Consider the following 16496-nt stretch of genomic DNA (forward strand, 5'->3'; position numbering starts at 1 on the left):
TCAGGGGGATGTAGGACCGTTTCTGTCAGCAGTTACTTCAGACCCCTTCCAGGAATCTCCCTATCTGTTTCACCTGTGGCATGCTAACTGATTCAATGTCGGCATGCAGACATATTTACAAGGCTGACTCCTCTCCCAACCCCCACTCTTTCCTGCCGTCTTTTTCTTTCTGTCTATAAACCCCCTTTTTGTGTCATTCTTTATTTCACTTCTTCTCGCTCTCTTTATTCTGTATTTTTTGTCAATAATTAAAACTTCTTCTTCCTCTTCTTCCTTTTCTTCTTCTTCTTCCTTCTTCTTCTTCTTCTTCTTCTTCTTCTTCCTTCTTCTTTCCTCCTCTTCTTCTGTACATGTCATGTTCCTTAACCCTTCCTCTTCCCCAGTCCAACCTTCCTCCCATAGCAGCAACTGTGTGGTCCTGAATGCGGGGACTTGGTTGTGACTGATCCTTTAGGGTAGACTGCAGCGGTGTTTGTTTTTGATAGGGATGTTTGGCCTAATACGCTGTACGTTCTGAGTTTGGGAAAGCATGCTGTTTCTGTTAGTGATTGGTCGCTGGCCATGTAAGCGTGTGTGAGTGTGCCCTTTTTAATCCGTCTGGCTGACTGTCTTCTTACACCTGTAGATTTGTGTATGTTCATCAGCTGTTCATCCAAACCTAAATAATGACACAATCATCTTGCCACCCCTTCCCCTTTCTTTAACTGTGTGTTTTTGGTGGGGGAACTGGGGTGGGGCCCAGTTATGGGTATGAACTCTCTCCCTCCATGTCCAACACACAGTGGGAAGGATAATGAACAGGGGAATGCTACAAACACATCATATACAATTAAAGAGTTTTTTTTCCCTAGGTTAGTCATGGAGGGAGAGACCCACACAGAGCCTGAGCTACATCCTTGTGAATGCTGTACTGCACCAGATTAGCCAGTTTTGCTGACTGTCTGCTTGTTAATCTTTCACTCTCTTCTCAGCAGTTTTTATCACAATGTAACCCTTTAGATTAACTACTAGTCTGTTAGTGTGTAAAGAAAAATACAGCACATTTTTAACAATAATTTACTATTGTTTCTGTTTCGTCCCACCTGCCCCTTCATTGTATATTTCTATTCTATCACACACACACTACCCCTTTCTGTCTCTCTCCGCTTCATTGCCTCATCACAGGGCGGCTATGCAGCATATCGTTACGCCCAGCCAACTGCGGTAGCAACTCCAGCAGCAGCGGCGGCTGCAGCAGCAGCTTACAGTGACAGGTGAGTGGGATGCCCAGCACACCTTGAGGCCTCCTCTGACGGGCCAAAACCTGCAGAACGAGGTCACGTGTCTCTATATGTTGGCTGCTTGCTTGAAGCACTGTCCTCTGTCACTAAGTAGTCAAGTCACTTTATTTTCAAAGCACATTTAAAATCAATACAATTATCAAGACTAGGTTAACTTGAAGTAGTTTGGGGTTTCATTCCTACACAAATCATAAACCAGGGGGTGCATTTTTGAAAACAAAAAAACCCTTTTTCTCTTGCAGTTACAGTATATTAGTTACCTTGTGCTATTTTTACATAATATAATGGGATACCTCATGTTTGACGGTTTTGTTTTCTGATAGCTACGGACGAGTTTACACAGCAGACCCCTACCATGCTGCGCTCGCCCCAGCTGCCTATGGTGTCGGAGCCATGGTAAGTCCCTAAAGCCCATATATTGTCAAGCATTCAAAGGATAAGGCAAGTAATATTCTATATTTTTCCTATTGTCAACAATTCCCATGAATGTGCAAAGCCAACAATGTGTTCATCCGTCTCTCAATACTTTAGAACGTCCTTTTCCTCTCTGTGGTTCTCCCCAAGCCCATTAGCTTCTAGCTGTACCAAACTTCTGTGTGACCTGTGCTTTTACTATTATTGTTATTATCATTACTAATTACCATCACTCTGTTTTTCTTCTCTCACATTGTGTGTTTCCTTCTTTTTTTTCCTGTTTTCTGTAAAGCACTTTGGATCAACTGTGTTGTGGGTAAAGTGCTACATAAATAAAGTTAATTTTACTTAATTTTGATTGGATTAGTTTCCACTGAAGATGTAAATATTCAAAAAGGGTCATACATATATAATTTATTTTTAATAAAGGGTTATGGTCACCCAGTGCAACAGTGTGGCTCATTGATGTATTTTTAGTTTTTGGAGGTCTGCGACACATAGGGATGAGATACATCAGGGTTTGGCTACACAGAATACTCGTTAGTACGATCAATTCATTGTTGGTTTTGGTCTTTTTATGGAATTTATTGATATAAAGGAAGATATAGAATATCTCTAGACTGATAATTAAATGAATAATGTCATTTTGAGAAGATTCTATTAACTTAATGTTTATCATTTGTTGTTTCACAGGCCACACTGTACAGGGGAGGCTACAGCAGATTTGCCCCTTACTAAAGACACTACTTTTCCCAGGAGCTCGCCTCTTCCATTGAATTACTCTGAAAGAGCTCCCTCTGTTGTTGTGGAGGTGGACTGCACCCAGTTTCAAAGTGGAGTCGACCACAACAAAGATATTTCAGATCCCACCCCAGAGCAGTCCCACGTTTTCTTATATACGCTACTACAGAAATAGAGGAATGCTGTATTAAAGACTGACAGATGGCCTTTACATAAAAAAAGAAAAAAAAAAATAAAGACTTAAAATGGCCACCTTCCCTCTTGCACGGCTGTAATATAGTCCCCCCCCTTCTTAATCCCTTGGCACTCAGCAGCACAAGACTTGTGATGGAGCCCAGATGTTCTTCCAAAGGCTGTATGTGGATAACTGACATTTAAACAGCTGTCAACCATGTATGAGAAAGAGCTGAGTGCTGTGTGGCCTGCACACACTTAACATTTAAGGAAAAAGAGAAATCGATGTGGCCACAAAATGGCGCAGCGGTAGGAAGCAGGAAGGTTCATCGAAATAGCCTAAAAACATTTTGAAATGAATGGAGAGTCACTAAAATGATAAAAACACCCACTGGTGGATTTTCATAATTTGGGCGGATAGCAATGAAAGAGGATTTCCATTCTTGCTGTGTTCTGGTAGAGGGAGACTGAACATGGTGGCTTGGATGGATGATATGTGACGGTTTATAATGCTTCAGAAATCACGTCTGAAAGCTGAAGGTAGGGAGGGTTATTAGAGCGGTTCCTTACCTCAAGTTTTCTTAGTATGCGGAAATGGTGAACCTTTAAACTTAAAATTGTTATGATATGCAAAGAAATTAGTTTAGAGAAAAAAGCTACCAAATTATTATTATTATTACTATTATTATTGTAATTATTCTCATTAATATTCTTATAAAACATTACTTTGTTTGATTTGGCTGCCACTACTGTTACGGGACATGTAGATCCAGCAGTGAACCTTGGGGTTAAAATCAGAAAATGAGCATCTATATTCTTTTTTTTGACTATATGACACAACTATAGTCTCACATCATCCTTCTCATGTATAGGATCTCACTACACTCTGTGCAACCACCACTAAAACACTACAAAGAGTTCAACACTAAAACATTGTCTTCTGTAGTTGATTTTTAGCTTTAGATTGAACAATATCATCCACCCACAACCCTGAGGTTCAAGTATTTTTTTGATTCTTTAATGTAGAGATTTATTATTTGGATTTTCCCCTCATGCTCCATCTTTTATAGAGCAAAGTCCAACATTGAATGAGTCTTCCTGAAACATACTTTAGTAGATAAATGTGTTCGAGATGCTGCCAGCAGCTATTACTGAGCAAGAGAGAGATTCTGTCGGTGAGTTAATAGAAAATATTTAAATGCAAAACACCATACTATTGTGCATATTTCTATACCGTTGTATTCTATATTTCCAAAACGTGGCTTTTTTTTGGCTTTTGTTTTTGTTCCAAAGATTTGTAGAAAGCACATTTTTCTGCCGTATGTATAAATATATTATGTTATTGTTATTATCATAATCTTATGGCTGTCTTTATTTACTTCTTTTTCATCTTCCATTTTTTTTTCTTCTTTTTTATATATCTGTAAGTGTTGTTCCTTCTCCAGTAAGGTGCAAGTTAAATTTCAAGTTGTTTTTTTTTTTTATTTTGAGATAAGATCTTGAGCAGAGAGCGTACCTGAGAAGTAGGGCTGGGTTTTGTTTAAAATGGAAATACCAGTATCAATTCCAGTACCCTTAAAGTGATACAAATGCCAATACTTTATGGGAAAATAATCCTTCCGCATTTAATGCATTTTATGTTTATAGTGTAGCCACACTTTTAAACATCTTTGGTGTCATCTCTGCACGCTGAACTGCCAACTCCGTCAAATACACCACGCTCGACTTCACCACCACAGACTGTATGGTTGAAGCTGCTGTGGTAGTGGGCCAATTACACATTGCATTAAATCGAACGGTTGAAGTCATTGGCTGCAAGCAAAACAGACTACACGAACTGCTGCAAAATAAAGTCATTTTATTTCTAGATCTGGGTACAAAAAGGATCTAATGCAGGTGTCGTTTGACTGAAGAAGTTTCAATACTACTTGGTACTGGTTTATTTACAGATACCCAGCCCTACTAAGAAGTGACAAAACTAAAGGTATGCATGTAACCCTACCAAACTTTTGTTCTCTTGGTTAAATATTCAGTCAATCCGGGCTACTGTTGTTTTTTGTTGTTGTTTTTTTTGGGTTGATTATAGGATCCGTTAGCATGACATTTGATCATATTTCAAATATACAGGAACGGCTGGATTTTTCTTTTTTTTGTGTCCATATTTTAGAGGTGATTGAGACATTGGAATGAATGAACATAGGCGTGTAGCACTTTGGTTAAAACCAACTGTGTTCTTGAGTTTTTCATTTATTTGAATAGTTATTGTTTTGTTTGAAGCAGACTCCTTACATTTCAGTGGTAATCTGTCAGCTCGGCCAGCATGGTCGCTCCAGATTTGTTTGAAGATATCCGGTAAAATGTCTGAAAGCATTATCTCATGCATAAGCAGGTTAATATTCCTACATGGTGAAAACAAAATGTCATTGTGGGATATGATCTAAGTTGTGTGTTAAATGGGGCCCTTATGTTTTTTTTTCTACCTAAATAGCTAAATGCAAAGTCACAGTTGTGTTTTTCATTTCTCACATTTGAAAAACAGGTCAATAAGGTGTTTTTTTTCTATTAAATGTGCTGCTGTTGATTTTGTCATGACATTCAACATTTTATTTGTAATATCAACTTATTATAGAATGTGCTCTGGACAAAAAAAAGAAACTTAGCCAAAGATGCTAACTTAGAGTCCCCAGCACGTTCTGGTTCTCAACTTGAGAAGTGCAACACACATTACACAAAGATGGACTTATAAAGCCACTGAAGGCATGGACAAACCAGCATGAATGATACTTCTCAAGTAAAAAAAAAAGTTTTGCATGAATATTGTGTCTTTCATATTTGACTCCTGAGCAGCCGAGTCCAGTTGCGTTTTTCTTTACCACTAAACTCTATGGAGAATAACCGGCAGCTAGCAGTTTAAAGCTAGCTAACACAACAAAGAGCACAGTACTGTTTGGCAAAAAGGCCTGCAGACAAACAAAACGGCTGCCGCACAAAATAACACGTGGCAGCTTCATTTTCCTGTCATGGTTTTCTTGCCACTGTATTATAGTAAACTATGTGGCCAGTCTTCATAGTTGCTATGGTTTCTCAATGAACAGTCCTCTTCCTCTGTCATGTCTATATTCCCCTTGACTGCCATTGTTTTTTGTTTGTTATTGAATGTCCATATAGAATGTTTTATATAAAAATGTTTTGTTGTGATCATGCTTTCAGGTTGTTTTGTTTTTGTATTATATGAGTGTTATTTTGTAGTTTCTTACATTATTGTACACACAGACAGTGCCAGTAGTGCTGATTATTAATTTAAATCTTAGTATTGATCACCAAGTCGGAAACATTAAACCTGCAGCAGATTTCTTTGGCTGCTTGATGGCAGTGGAAACGCACAGCACTTACATGATCATCTTTTAAGATGATATGGAAACTTGTTTGCAAACAGTTAATTTACATATCCAGCAGATACAGAGCAACATTAGCATCCATTTGATGTGTCTGGTCATAAATTGACTACTTTAAGCATTGTTTATACATAGCATACAGTGGGTTTATCAGAGTTTTTTGTTTAAAACAGCTTCCTGCTTCAAACTATGTTGGTGAGACTGAACCATAAACATGCAGGCTGGAAAATCGAAACAATGAGCTGAAAGACACTAGAGTGGTCTGAAAAGCACTACATGCTAACATGCTCCTATTAACGCTAACATCCTAATGTTCAGCAGCTTTAATGATAGCAATCAACATTGGTTAATTAGCACTTAAACGTACAGCTGAGGCATGATGGGAATGCCATTGGTTTTGCAGGTATTTTGTCATTGTGCTGGACAAATAACATTTTTGAACAGAGCAGAATGTGTACCTAATTTCATAAAAAGAAACTCGAGGGATGTCCAGTGTCATTGGGATAGGCCTACTGTACGTTATCTGGAAGCCATGAATGAACATTTCATGGCAATCCATCCTGTAGTTGTTGAGATAGGCCTATTTCAGTCTGGACTAAAGTGGTGGACTGACCGATTATAAACATTGATTATAGCAGCTTTTATGATGCAGATATTATATTATTTGTTATAGGTTTTGTCTTCCATTATTTTCTTCAGGATGAATTAGAAATTCAAATAAAGTTCTACTGTGTGCTTAAAAAATACACCATTTCTTTGGGGAACAATATTTATTGACAGTTCAACTCACTATCCTATTGATAGGGTGCACAAATTTACATTTATAGTCTCATAAAAATAGAAATATATATAATCATAAACAGCTGTATATTAAAAATGAATAGTTTCAAAGAGAATGAGGTTATGGAGTAGAAAAGGCAGGAGAGGACCAAAGGTTTAGTGGTGATATACTGCTAAACAGATTTAGATGGTTGTCTTTCAAAATTTTGAGTTGTTGCTCCATTCATGTACATCTCAGTAAAGCATGTATAAATAAATAATTGCACTATATAACTTTTTAAAATAATATTTGCCACATTTTGGATCAGCTTTGGGTAATAATTTTGTGCAATGTTTCATCAGGTCAAGTGAAGGAAAACGGGGCGAGAGACGAGGACTGGGCAAAGGAAAATCTGTGCAGGGAGGTAAAATCGTTGTGGTGAAAATGAGTGAGGGTTTCTAGACGATTCCATATTTCGACAGGTCGCTGAGCTCCATGTCCCCAAAGGCTTCCCATGGGCAAACCACAGTGATGTCTGTGCCAAGACCCTCCATGCCGGGGATATCGTCTCCGAATCTGAAAGAAAATTCATTTTCATTTTTTTGAAAAAGAAAACAAACATTTGTCTTAATTTCCTGGGATGTGTGACTTTAAGTTTTGGAAGTATTAAGTTGAAGTAAGTATCCAGATCCTTTACTTAAGTAAAAGTACCAATACAAAAATAATGATATAAAATAATAATTTTTGTTTAAATGTAGAATCTTAATCTGAAAAGTAACTTGTCAGCTAAATGTGGTGGAGTAAAAAGCACAATCTTTCAATATGAGCTTTCAGTGGAGTAGAAGTATAAAGTAGCCGATAATGAAAATACTTAAGTAAAGTACAAGTACCTCGACATTGTACTTAAATACAGTACTTGAGTAAATGTCCTTAGTTTCTTTCCCCCACTGGTGACTTTAAAGTCATCTTACCCCTTCTGGCCTGGTTTCGGGGCCTTGCTCTTGAAGGTACGAGTGGTCCTCTGCTTGAACTTGGGAGGGGCCTTCCTGTCGGCGGGAGCTGCAACGGCTGTGTCTGCCATCTTATACGCTGTGAGAGAAAAACAATTAACAGTCAATTTGTTAGTCTTGATGCATACGACCCTTCCTCCTGCTACTCCTCTAAGCCCCACTGCTCTGTGCGTGGAATATCCAGGTAAGACAATTGACTAAAGCTGTCATAAAACTCCTTCAGACTCTGTTACGCAAACAACTTTGTCTATTTTTACACCTTGGCTTTAAAGATTACTCTTGGCCAAGTTACAGAGTGTACATCTTGAGACCAGAATATCACTTAATTCCATAGTCGGAAGTCAACACATGAGTAATAAACCCTAAGTCTAATTATATTTCGTAACAACTAATTTGCAATCTGCTTTAATCCGGCTTTTCTCTGACCTCAGTTACAAGTCTTATCTTACAGGAAAGCTCAGCATTGGCGTGGACTTCACTAGAAATGTACTTTGACCTCTCTGATGGCATCTTTGAACACGCAAACAAATTGTGTAGTTTGGTGGACTCTTCCTTAGAGTCTCAGTTAATCAGTTGGTTCCTAAATTTCACAACCCAATAGGCAGGAGGAAAAAAAGCACGAAAAGATCACATGATTGAGGATGATTTCATATAATGCACGTATCAAGTGTGAGTTAGAGTTTGCTTGACAGCAAAACAGTCCTGTTTCATTGTCTTATTGGTTTCTTTCTCCTTACTCATTCTCATTTATTAGCGTTGTCTGTTTAATTAGTTCTTACTTATTGCTATCACTTATGTCATTACTGCTTTTGCATGTTACTAATGTTCAATGTATCTTTTTACTATGCTATTAGCAGATTTCCCATCCAGGATAACAAAGACTCATCTGAACTAAAATGCAACTAGGACTAAATATTCTCATCGATTGACAAACAGAAATTTGTAAAAGAAGTCCTGGTGTGCAATTTGATCAAACATGCTGAGCTGAAAATGACAGCAATCAAAGGTCCTTCTCCACTTCAAACATTCCATTAATTAAATCAAACTTTGTTTTATCAAATCATGCTTTTCAAGCACTGATATATATGGTTCTGAAAATGTCTTTTTTCTTTTTCAGGTTAGTTAATGGCAAAACATGCCGTAAACCTGCAGATTTAAAACAAATAGCTCCTGAGGAGTTTATACCCATATTCCGGGGCCTCCATGGGGTAAAAAGTAAGTAATTTAAGTAGATGTTACTTAAATAATACTTCAAAGCTGTATTTATAAAGTGCCTTACAAAAGGGAGAAAATTTAAAGAGAAAGACAAGATAATATATAACACAAAAGGATGCAAAGTATAAAACATATACATTATGCATAAAGTATAACAACAAAATATAGTTAAGTTATAAGGTGGAGACAAAGCCAAAGCAAACAATCAGGGTTTCAGGTGCTTTAAAAAACAGATTTGGCTTCTAGGAGACTTCTGAGGCTTTTTCCTTTACAGATAGATAGATAGATAGATAGATAAGTCTAGACCACACTATAATTTGGTCTAGACCCAACAAATATCCAAAGAGCATGCATGTGGTGCAACTGCGGTGAGGAAAAACTTCCTTTAACTGAGATAATTATGTCTACAAAAATAATTTGTCACAATTGAAAGAGCCCGACATGTGTACCTTAAGGTATCTATCTGATACTGCATTCTTAATTACGCTCTGACCGTAATTCCTATAGCAGAATTGAAAGATAGCCAACGCTGGCAGCTGAGAGAAGATCAGAGTTTGATCTTACCTGTTTGTTTGGAGTCACAAGTTGGCTTCTGGTCAGTGTCTCTCTGGTCAGTTTGTGTCTGGTCTTTGCCCCGGTGTCTTCTTATATACTCCTCCCTACCAATCTCCCTGACATGCTCATCTATGTTTTTCTGACCTCTCTGCTCTATTAGATTAGGAAAGGGGCTCAAAAGTGTGGGTCATGCCATGTGAAGACAACTGCAATGTTACATAATAAAGCATCTCTGACAAAAACACAAAAGAATTTACTGGACGATATGAGTTGTTTTGGTACCTCATTCTGATTATATGAAGATTCTTTTTTCTGAATAGGTGCGTTTAAAAAAGAAGAAGATGACAATTGTAAAAGAATAATTCATTATTCTACAGCAACAATACGTTCAGTTCACAGTTGAGTTTTAAGACATAAACAGTGGATTGTTAAAGCTTGAAAATAACAATTTGACAGAAACGTTTTTAACAAGATCTCCATCACGATTGTTATATTTTATTTATGTCTTATTGCTTATTGCTGCTCTGCAAGTTTACATGTGTCAAGCTAAATTATACAAATATATATCAATTGTACATTATGTAATTTAGACAAAGCTAGAAAGAGGACTTTAAATTAAGATTTTCTTTGTCAAATAACATAAATAGTGAATAATTGGATGCTATAACCAAATCACGAAGTGTGCCTTTAATGCTTGACCACCCTCAGTTATTGGTTTTCATGTCACATTAATAATAGTTAAGTTAAGTTGGCAGATCTGTCTCAGTGTTGTCCCTCTTTACCCCGAGTCTGTGCCACGAGACGAGAGATTAAGTGCTGGATGCTTAAAGTAAGTGTTCTTTATTTGTCTAAGTGATTGATCACCTGAACAGGGTCAGGGATTCCCTGATCTTACATCACATGCTCTGATTCTCGTGCCATGACACATGGAAATTGCTGTTTTCAAATCTCTACATGGCAGTAAATAAACTGCATATGTAAAACTGGGAACTAAAACTAGCCTATATATTCCATACCATCAGACATATATATTTATTATTATTATTATTATTATTATTATTAAATAGGGTAGTAGTGGTGGAAGAAGTACTCAGACCCTTTACTAGAAATACCAGTCTACAAATAGTCCTGAATTCAAAATGTTACAAAAGTAAAAGTACAGATATATCAGCCAAATGTACTTAAAGAATCAAAAGTAAAAATACTCATTAGGCAGAATGGCTTCTGTCAAAGTGTTACCGAATATTATATTATTCCGTTTGTTTAAATCACTAACAATTCCATGTAAGAGCCTTTTATGTTGTACTTGGTCAACACGGAGCCAATTTTAGATACTTTGACAAGTCAAATAAAAGTTTATGATAGCCCAACATCACAAAGCATGCCCCAAAGGGCTGTACACATAATAAAAGCAGCAATAAGCAACATTAGCAAAACACACAAAGATAAACTACATACAACGCATTACAAATGGAATATTTGACACACAAGACATACAATAAAAACAGTGATGAGCAGCATTAGCAAAATATACAAAAACGTACAGAAGTGAGACAACACACACATATATATATATATACAAAAGTATGTGTAACATACAGTACGTATACTGTACATAACCTTGTGCATATTTATTAAAGGCTTCAGAGCAGCTGCTGAGTCACACCTTTTGTGTTCCTCAAGTTATTGAGTGACTGTATTTCTGCACATTTAGCATAATAAGATACTACATAATAAATTACCTCTCTGCATTTGCCGGCTCCCCTTCTTTTTTCTTTGTGGCCTATTATCACGATCCTGTTTGGAAAGCCATTCCCAACTGTTTTTGTAGATGAATAGTAAAAAACAAAGGTGACCCACATTAACCATGACATTGATTTACACATGCAGTTATTTTTCATATTGTAAATAAAGTATTCCTGTGGCTAAACCCAAATGAGCCAAATGTTACTTGTACTATAAAGAACTGTAGAATTTAATGCAGAGGGGTACAGTATGTGTGGGTGAAATAACTGATGTATGTGGCATGCTGTGACAGACAGAAAGACAATGGATATCTTTCAGCAGATTGTTTGGCTTCAACTTGACAGTCATGCTTATTACTGTCACTCACGCCTGCCAATACATGACATCTCAATAGTTCACTTCAATTCAACATGTTGACTGATATATCTACAGTCACTTGGAATACACCTTGTATTTATTTACGGCCCTCCTTGATCTCATCTATTTGTGGCTGAGCTGGTACAGAAAAGGACAGAGCAGAGTTGGCAGACAGAACAATCTGAGTGGATTAGCTGCTCGGAGGACTTTAAAAAGGGCCAGACAGAGAGAGGAACACCAAAAGTGAGAAACAAGCCAGGCTCATCAGACAGCATCAGAAAAAACACTTGGAGACTTCAACAAAAGGTAAGATGAAACTGCAATTTTATTAGCTCTGGTACAGTGAAGCTTTTACTGCTTTGATAACAATAGAAAAAAAAGACAGACATAGCGATGGCTTTATAGTGTTTGTCTTGAGTATCATGAGGAGCTGAATGTGAGATTCTTACTGAGAGGACTTCATACGGAGTAGTTCTTTGTGCTGGCCTTCTTGTAGGCCCGGTTCTTTATAATGTCCTCTTTTTACTTGATAGATTTGGATGAACCCAGAGGAATTTTTAACACTGGTTGTACTTTTTTTATTATCAATTCTTGATGCATCAATACTTTGGTGTTATGTCTGGATATTGATATGCTTTTGATTTCTGATTTTACTGTAATGACACCTCTACAAAGGGGAGATTATTAGTTGATGGCAGCAGAGGAATCTGCGGTGGCAAGACACGCTTATGTGTATATAGCACCTTTCAACAGCAAGGCCATTCAAAGTTTAGGTTTAGGTTTATTTGCACAATTTAAAATGAACATAGTGGCAAAGATAACAAACAAATGCAGTGCAGGGAGAGGCAAAAAACCCAGTGGGCTTATTTGAAGCCTCCACCTCCACAAATTTCATAACATCGTATAGAACAAAAAACAGAGAAAATAATAAGACAACATAAAATGTGGGAATAAAGGTATTGAATTAAAAACAACACGTGTGTGTGTGCGTGCGCGTGTGCAACGGTGTATAGGCTATTAATTTATCTGTATGAGCGAAAGTAATGACACATGATACAAAGTGCTGTACATTAAACTTAAAAAGGCATTAAGACAAGATATGAAATCCAAACCCAAACCCAAGGCAATCTAAAAAAGACATGTAAATAGGATTTCAAAAAGGAAAAGAAATTGAATAAAATTTATGGTGTAGTGTGAGATATTTAATTCAATGCAAAGCAGTGGCAAACAGGAAAGTTTAAAATAACTGAGAGTTGCATGGATCTCATATACGTTGTTCTTTTTTCTTTGTCAGTATCCAATTAAAATGGCAGACACAGCCGTTGCAGCTCCCGCCGACAAGAAGGCCCCCCCCAGATTCAAGCAGAGGACCACTCGTACCTTCAAGAGCAAGGCGCCTAAACCCGGCCAGAAGGGGTGAGATGGATTTAAGATTACACACAAAAAAAAACACGTCTTTTCTTTATTTGCCATTTTAGGCCTACTTTCAAACAAAAAAACAACAACTTGGATCTCTAAGTTTGTACTCATCAGATCTTTTTTGTCTTATGCACTCAGATTCGGAGACGATATCCCCGGCATGGAGGGTCTTGGCACAGACATCACAGTGGTTTGCCCATGGGAAGCCTTCGGGGACATGGAGCTCAGCGACCTGTCGAAATATGGAATCGTTTAGCTCTCTTCCCTCTGTCTTTACCATCCGTTGTTCCTCATGTATTCCAACTGTTTAATGAACAGCTGAAAAGAGATAGCAGCTTTTAATTAAAGGTTGACCTGGACAGAAATCCAGTACTCTAGCTTGTCTCATGCACTTTATCTTCGGGCCAATTCTCCATCATCCTCATAACGAGTGGTGTCAGCAGCCTGTACTTTCTACAGAGAAAAAAAAAAAAAAGAAATCAAATGGAGTATCTAGTAATATGAAAGAGGGTCCTCTTTTTCCACCTCTTCCCCTCAAAGCTGCTAATTCAACATGCACAGATGTCTATTTTGTGTATTAGCTACATAAACATTGTATTTTTATGAGAAAGTCTATGATTCACTTCACTCTTCAGTGAAAAGATCATGTATCTATTTTGTCAGTAGAGAGGAACAACTCCATAAACACAATAAAAGTTAATAGTTTCACCATCTGTCTTTGTGTTCTTCCTATTATTAACACCACATGCTACACTGATATTTAAAATGATTTTAACATTTCACCCTCACCACATAAAAAAACAATAACAAAAAAAAACAACTACATAGGCCTACATGTGGTTTGTTCTTTTCACTGTATAATTTTTTATAATGACTCACTTAGTGACATGGGTGTGGCCACCATTTTTTGTAGCTGCCACACTTGCATATTATAAAAAATATGATATAATAATTAATTAATAATTCACTCAGATTGTAAAAATAAATCTGGCTTCAAGGACAGAGAAGGTGAGGGACAATGGAAGAAGATGACTGAAGCTGTTGTTGCTATGACAACCAAAGTACAAAGTCTATTGTCTTCCTCCAAGTACGTTAAAGAGAAAATGTTTTTACCACGTGCCAATAAAGATCACGTTATCAGCTATTACAGAAATCTGGCATTTTTTAATAAGTAAGACACAATTTAGCAAGAGATGATTTGTCCACAAATGATTTGTTTACAAATCCTAACTGTACAAGTACTTGTAATGTGGGCCACGGTGTTATATAACATATGATATTATTGCATTAATTATTACTGATGCATTACAGTGTAAGCAGCATTTTACTGTTGTATTTGGACGGGTAAAGATCAACTAGTTTATTTACTGTCGGGTAGTTTAAACTGTAACAGTGCATCTTTTCATTCAATGATTATAGGTTTTGTATTTAAAATCTTAATTTAATAATAATAATTAATTAATAATAATTAATCTTAAATTGCCACTGCTAATGGATAAAAGAAAAACATAGATTAACATATAAAATACATTTGTAAGCTTCTTAAAGAGTGCAGTGTAAAAGAATTAAGTCGTTCTTGTGCTAATTGTGTTGTAGTCTGTTAGAGCGCCTGCCAAACCAGCTTAGAATGAGATCATCAATCAGGGCCGACCAGAGCAGTCTGTCTTTTTTTTAAGATGCATGTTGTTCTCTGGTGACCAGAGCTGCAACAGCTGCATCTGCTGGTTACTGAGAGAAAGAGGAGTCAGTTCACTGTGGTGGGTGTAAGATGTTTTCAATTTTGTGTGATGTAGCCCATAATCATCATTATAATGTTGATTCTCTGTACCCCCGTCTGAATCATAATGTTTGATGCCAAAACTCCTTTGTGGATTTGTAAATGAATAAATAAATGCATAAATGAATAAATTAATGAATTCATGTTTTGCTTATTTCAGCAGCCAGAGATGGCTCTGGCAGAGAATAACAGAAAGACGATTTAAAGTAATATCGTGGTTAGGTTTGTTTATTTTAAAATGTAGCAACTACTAACTGTATTTGGTACCTGGAGTAAAATGATCCTCTAGTGTCTATTTTTACACTCTAGCTGTAGGATTAGAGTCTGCAAAGTCACAGAAAGCCCATGCACAGCAATTCATTCATTCATTCAAACCTTTATTTAACCAGGATAAAAAACTCCTTGAGATTACAAATCTCTTTTACAAGAGTGTCCTGGCAAGTGACAGCAGCGTGGCTTCAAATAAATACAAAGACAATACCAAGTAAAAACATAGACACACTTTCACTCATCATATTCAAACAACAATGTCATCATAAAGAGAAATCTGGGTCCTAAATCAATTTAAAAACAATGACAGACTGACTGCCTTTCTGCAAGATCCTTTAAAACGCCTTTAAAAGAATAAAAAGAGACCAACTCAGTAGGTTAATAAGTAAGTAATCATCTGGACTAAATCACACTGTGTCACACTTTTTACCAGTACAGCCAAGAATCCAAGTATAATCAACTTGAAATGTAAATTGTGATGAAACAGTTCTGATAAACAATTTGCACAGGTGCACAACATGAGTGTACATGTACCACAGTGTAGTGTCATTTTACTGCTAACAATAAAGTAATAATAAATCTTTCCCAAAATTGCAAACAACTACATCCAGGAATCACCCACAAACTATGGCTTGTGTGTGTGGTTAAAAATATGGTTCCTAAAGAAAGAGTTGATCTGAAAAGCCCATGAGTTTGTGATTGCAACATAAATACTGTGTGTCTAACATCACAAATATATTCCTTCTTAAATCCCAGCTGAAACCAGCTGCAACACAAGCAAAAAAAAACAACCTCTGCTGATGCCTTCAAGTACTGTCCGGTGGTTTACTGTCCACTTTGTTGTTTGCTCTGCAACAAAGGTTTAACTCTTCAAGCTGGCAGCTTACAGGCTGTGATAGGATTGGGGCCTGAAAACACCCAGTAACCACTGTGACCACCCTATCACAGAATATTGGATTCTAGAACTCTCCAGTTGCCTCTCCATCAGCGCCACAAAATGTCTTGGAAATCAACTCACATGTCTCCTGCTGACTCTTCCTTCCTTCCGACTTTTCCTACACTGATTAGTTGCAATTTCATTTTAGTTGTGGACAAATGACCTGGTAATTATTATTTAATATACAGTGTGAACCCCCCCCCCACCTCCACTGACACATATTCTGTTTCTCCTACAGAGATCAAGGATTATACAGTGTCATATGGGTAATTAGAGTGTCAGAAGGCCTCCCTATTCTCTGTGGATACCATCAGGCTGCCTGTAAGCTGTTTCCATCCCACACATGAAATCCAAACTGCAAACACTCCCACACAGCTGACACATTTACCATGACCCACAAAGACATTTTGGATATTATTCTAGTTAATTTATATTAACTGTAGATC

At 37.1% G+C, this 16496-nt stretch overlaps 3 protein-coding genes across 9 annotated transcripts in view; 2 read left to right on the forward strand and 1 right to left on the reverse strand.

The window, feature by feature from the left end:
- Positions 1 to 5807, forward strand: part of rbfox2 (RNA binding fox-1 homolog 2) — a 37171-nt gene extending 31364 nt beyond the window's left edge. For 5 of the 7 annotated variants that reach the window (XM_078281589.1, XM_078281597.1, XM_078281584.1 and 2 more), the window contains 3 exons: positions 1165 to 1253; positions 1604 to 1676; positions 2388 to 5807. In XM_078281589.1, coding sequence (XP_078137715.1) covers positions 1165 to 1253; positions 1604 to 1676; positions 2388 to 2432 — 207 coding nt within the window. In that variant the 3' untranslated portion in view covers positions 2433 to 5807. Of the gene's footprint in view, positions 1 to 1164; positions 1254 to 1603; positions 1677 to 2387 lie in introns of those variants that run through there. The other 2 variants (XM_078281614.1, XM_078281605.1) reach the window with 2 other exon arrangements.
- Positions 5808 to 7222: 1415 nt separating this feature from the next.
- On the reverse strand, positions 7223 to 7845 carry LOC144529751 (retinal cone rhodopsin-sensitive cGMP 3',5'-cyclic phosphodiesterase subunit gamma-like). The gene is made up of 2 exons (XM_078269023.1): positions 7736 to 7845; positions 7223 to 7340 (listed from the first exon to the last, which is right to left on the reverse strand). Exons 1-2 carry the CDS (start codon positions 7843 to 7845, stop codon positions 7223 to 7225), a joined length of 228 nt encoding a protein of 75 aa, XP_078125149.1.
- Positions 7846 to 12953: 5108 nt separating this feature from the next.
- On the forward strand, positions 12954 to 13322 carry LOC144529757 (retinal cone rhodopsin-sensitive cGMP 3',5'-cyclic phosphodiesterase subunit gamma-like). The gene is made up of 2 exons (XM_078269035.1): positions 12954 to 13063; positions 13205 to 13322. Exons 1-2 carry the CDS (start codon positions 12954 to 12956, stop codon positions 13320 to 13322), a joined length of 228 nt encoding a protein of 75 aa, XP_078125161.1.
- The last annotated feature ends 3174 nt before the right edge of the window (positions 13323 to 16496 follow it).

This window comes from Sander vitreus, chromosome 2 (genome assembly GCF_031162955.1).
Source record: "Sander vitreus isolate 19-12246 chromosome 2, sanVit1, whole genome shotgun sequence".
NCBI lineage: Eukaryota > Metazoa > Chordata > Actinopteri > Perciformes > Percidae > Sander > Sander vitreus.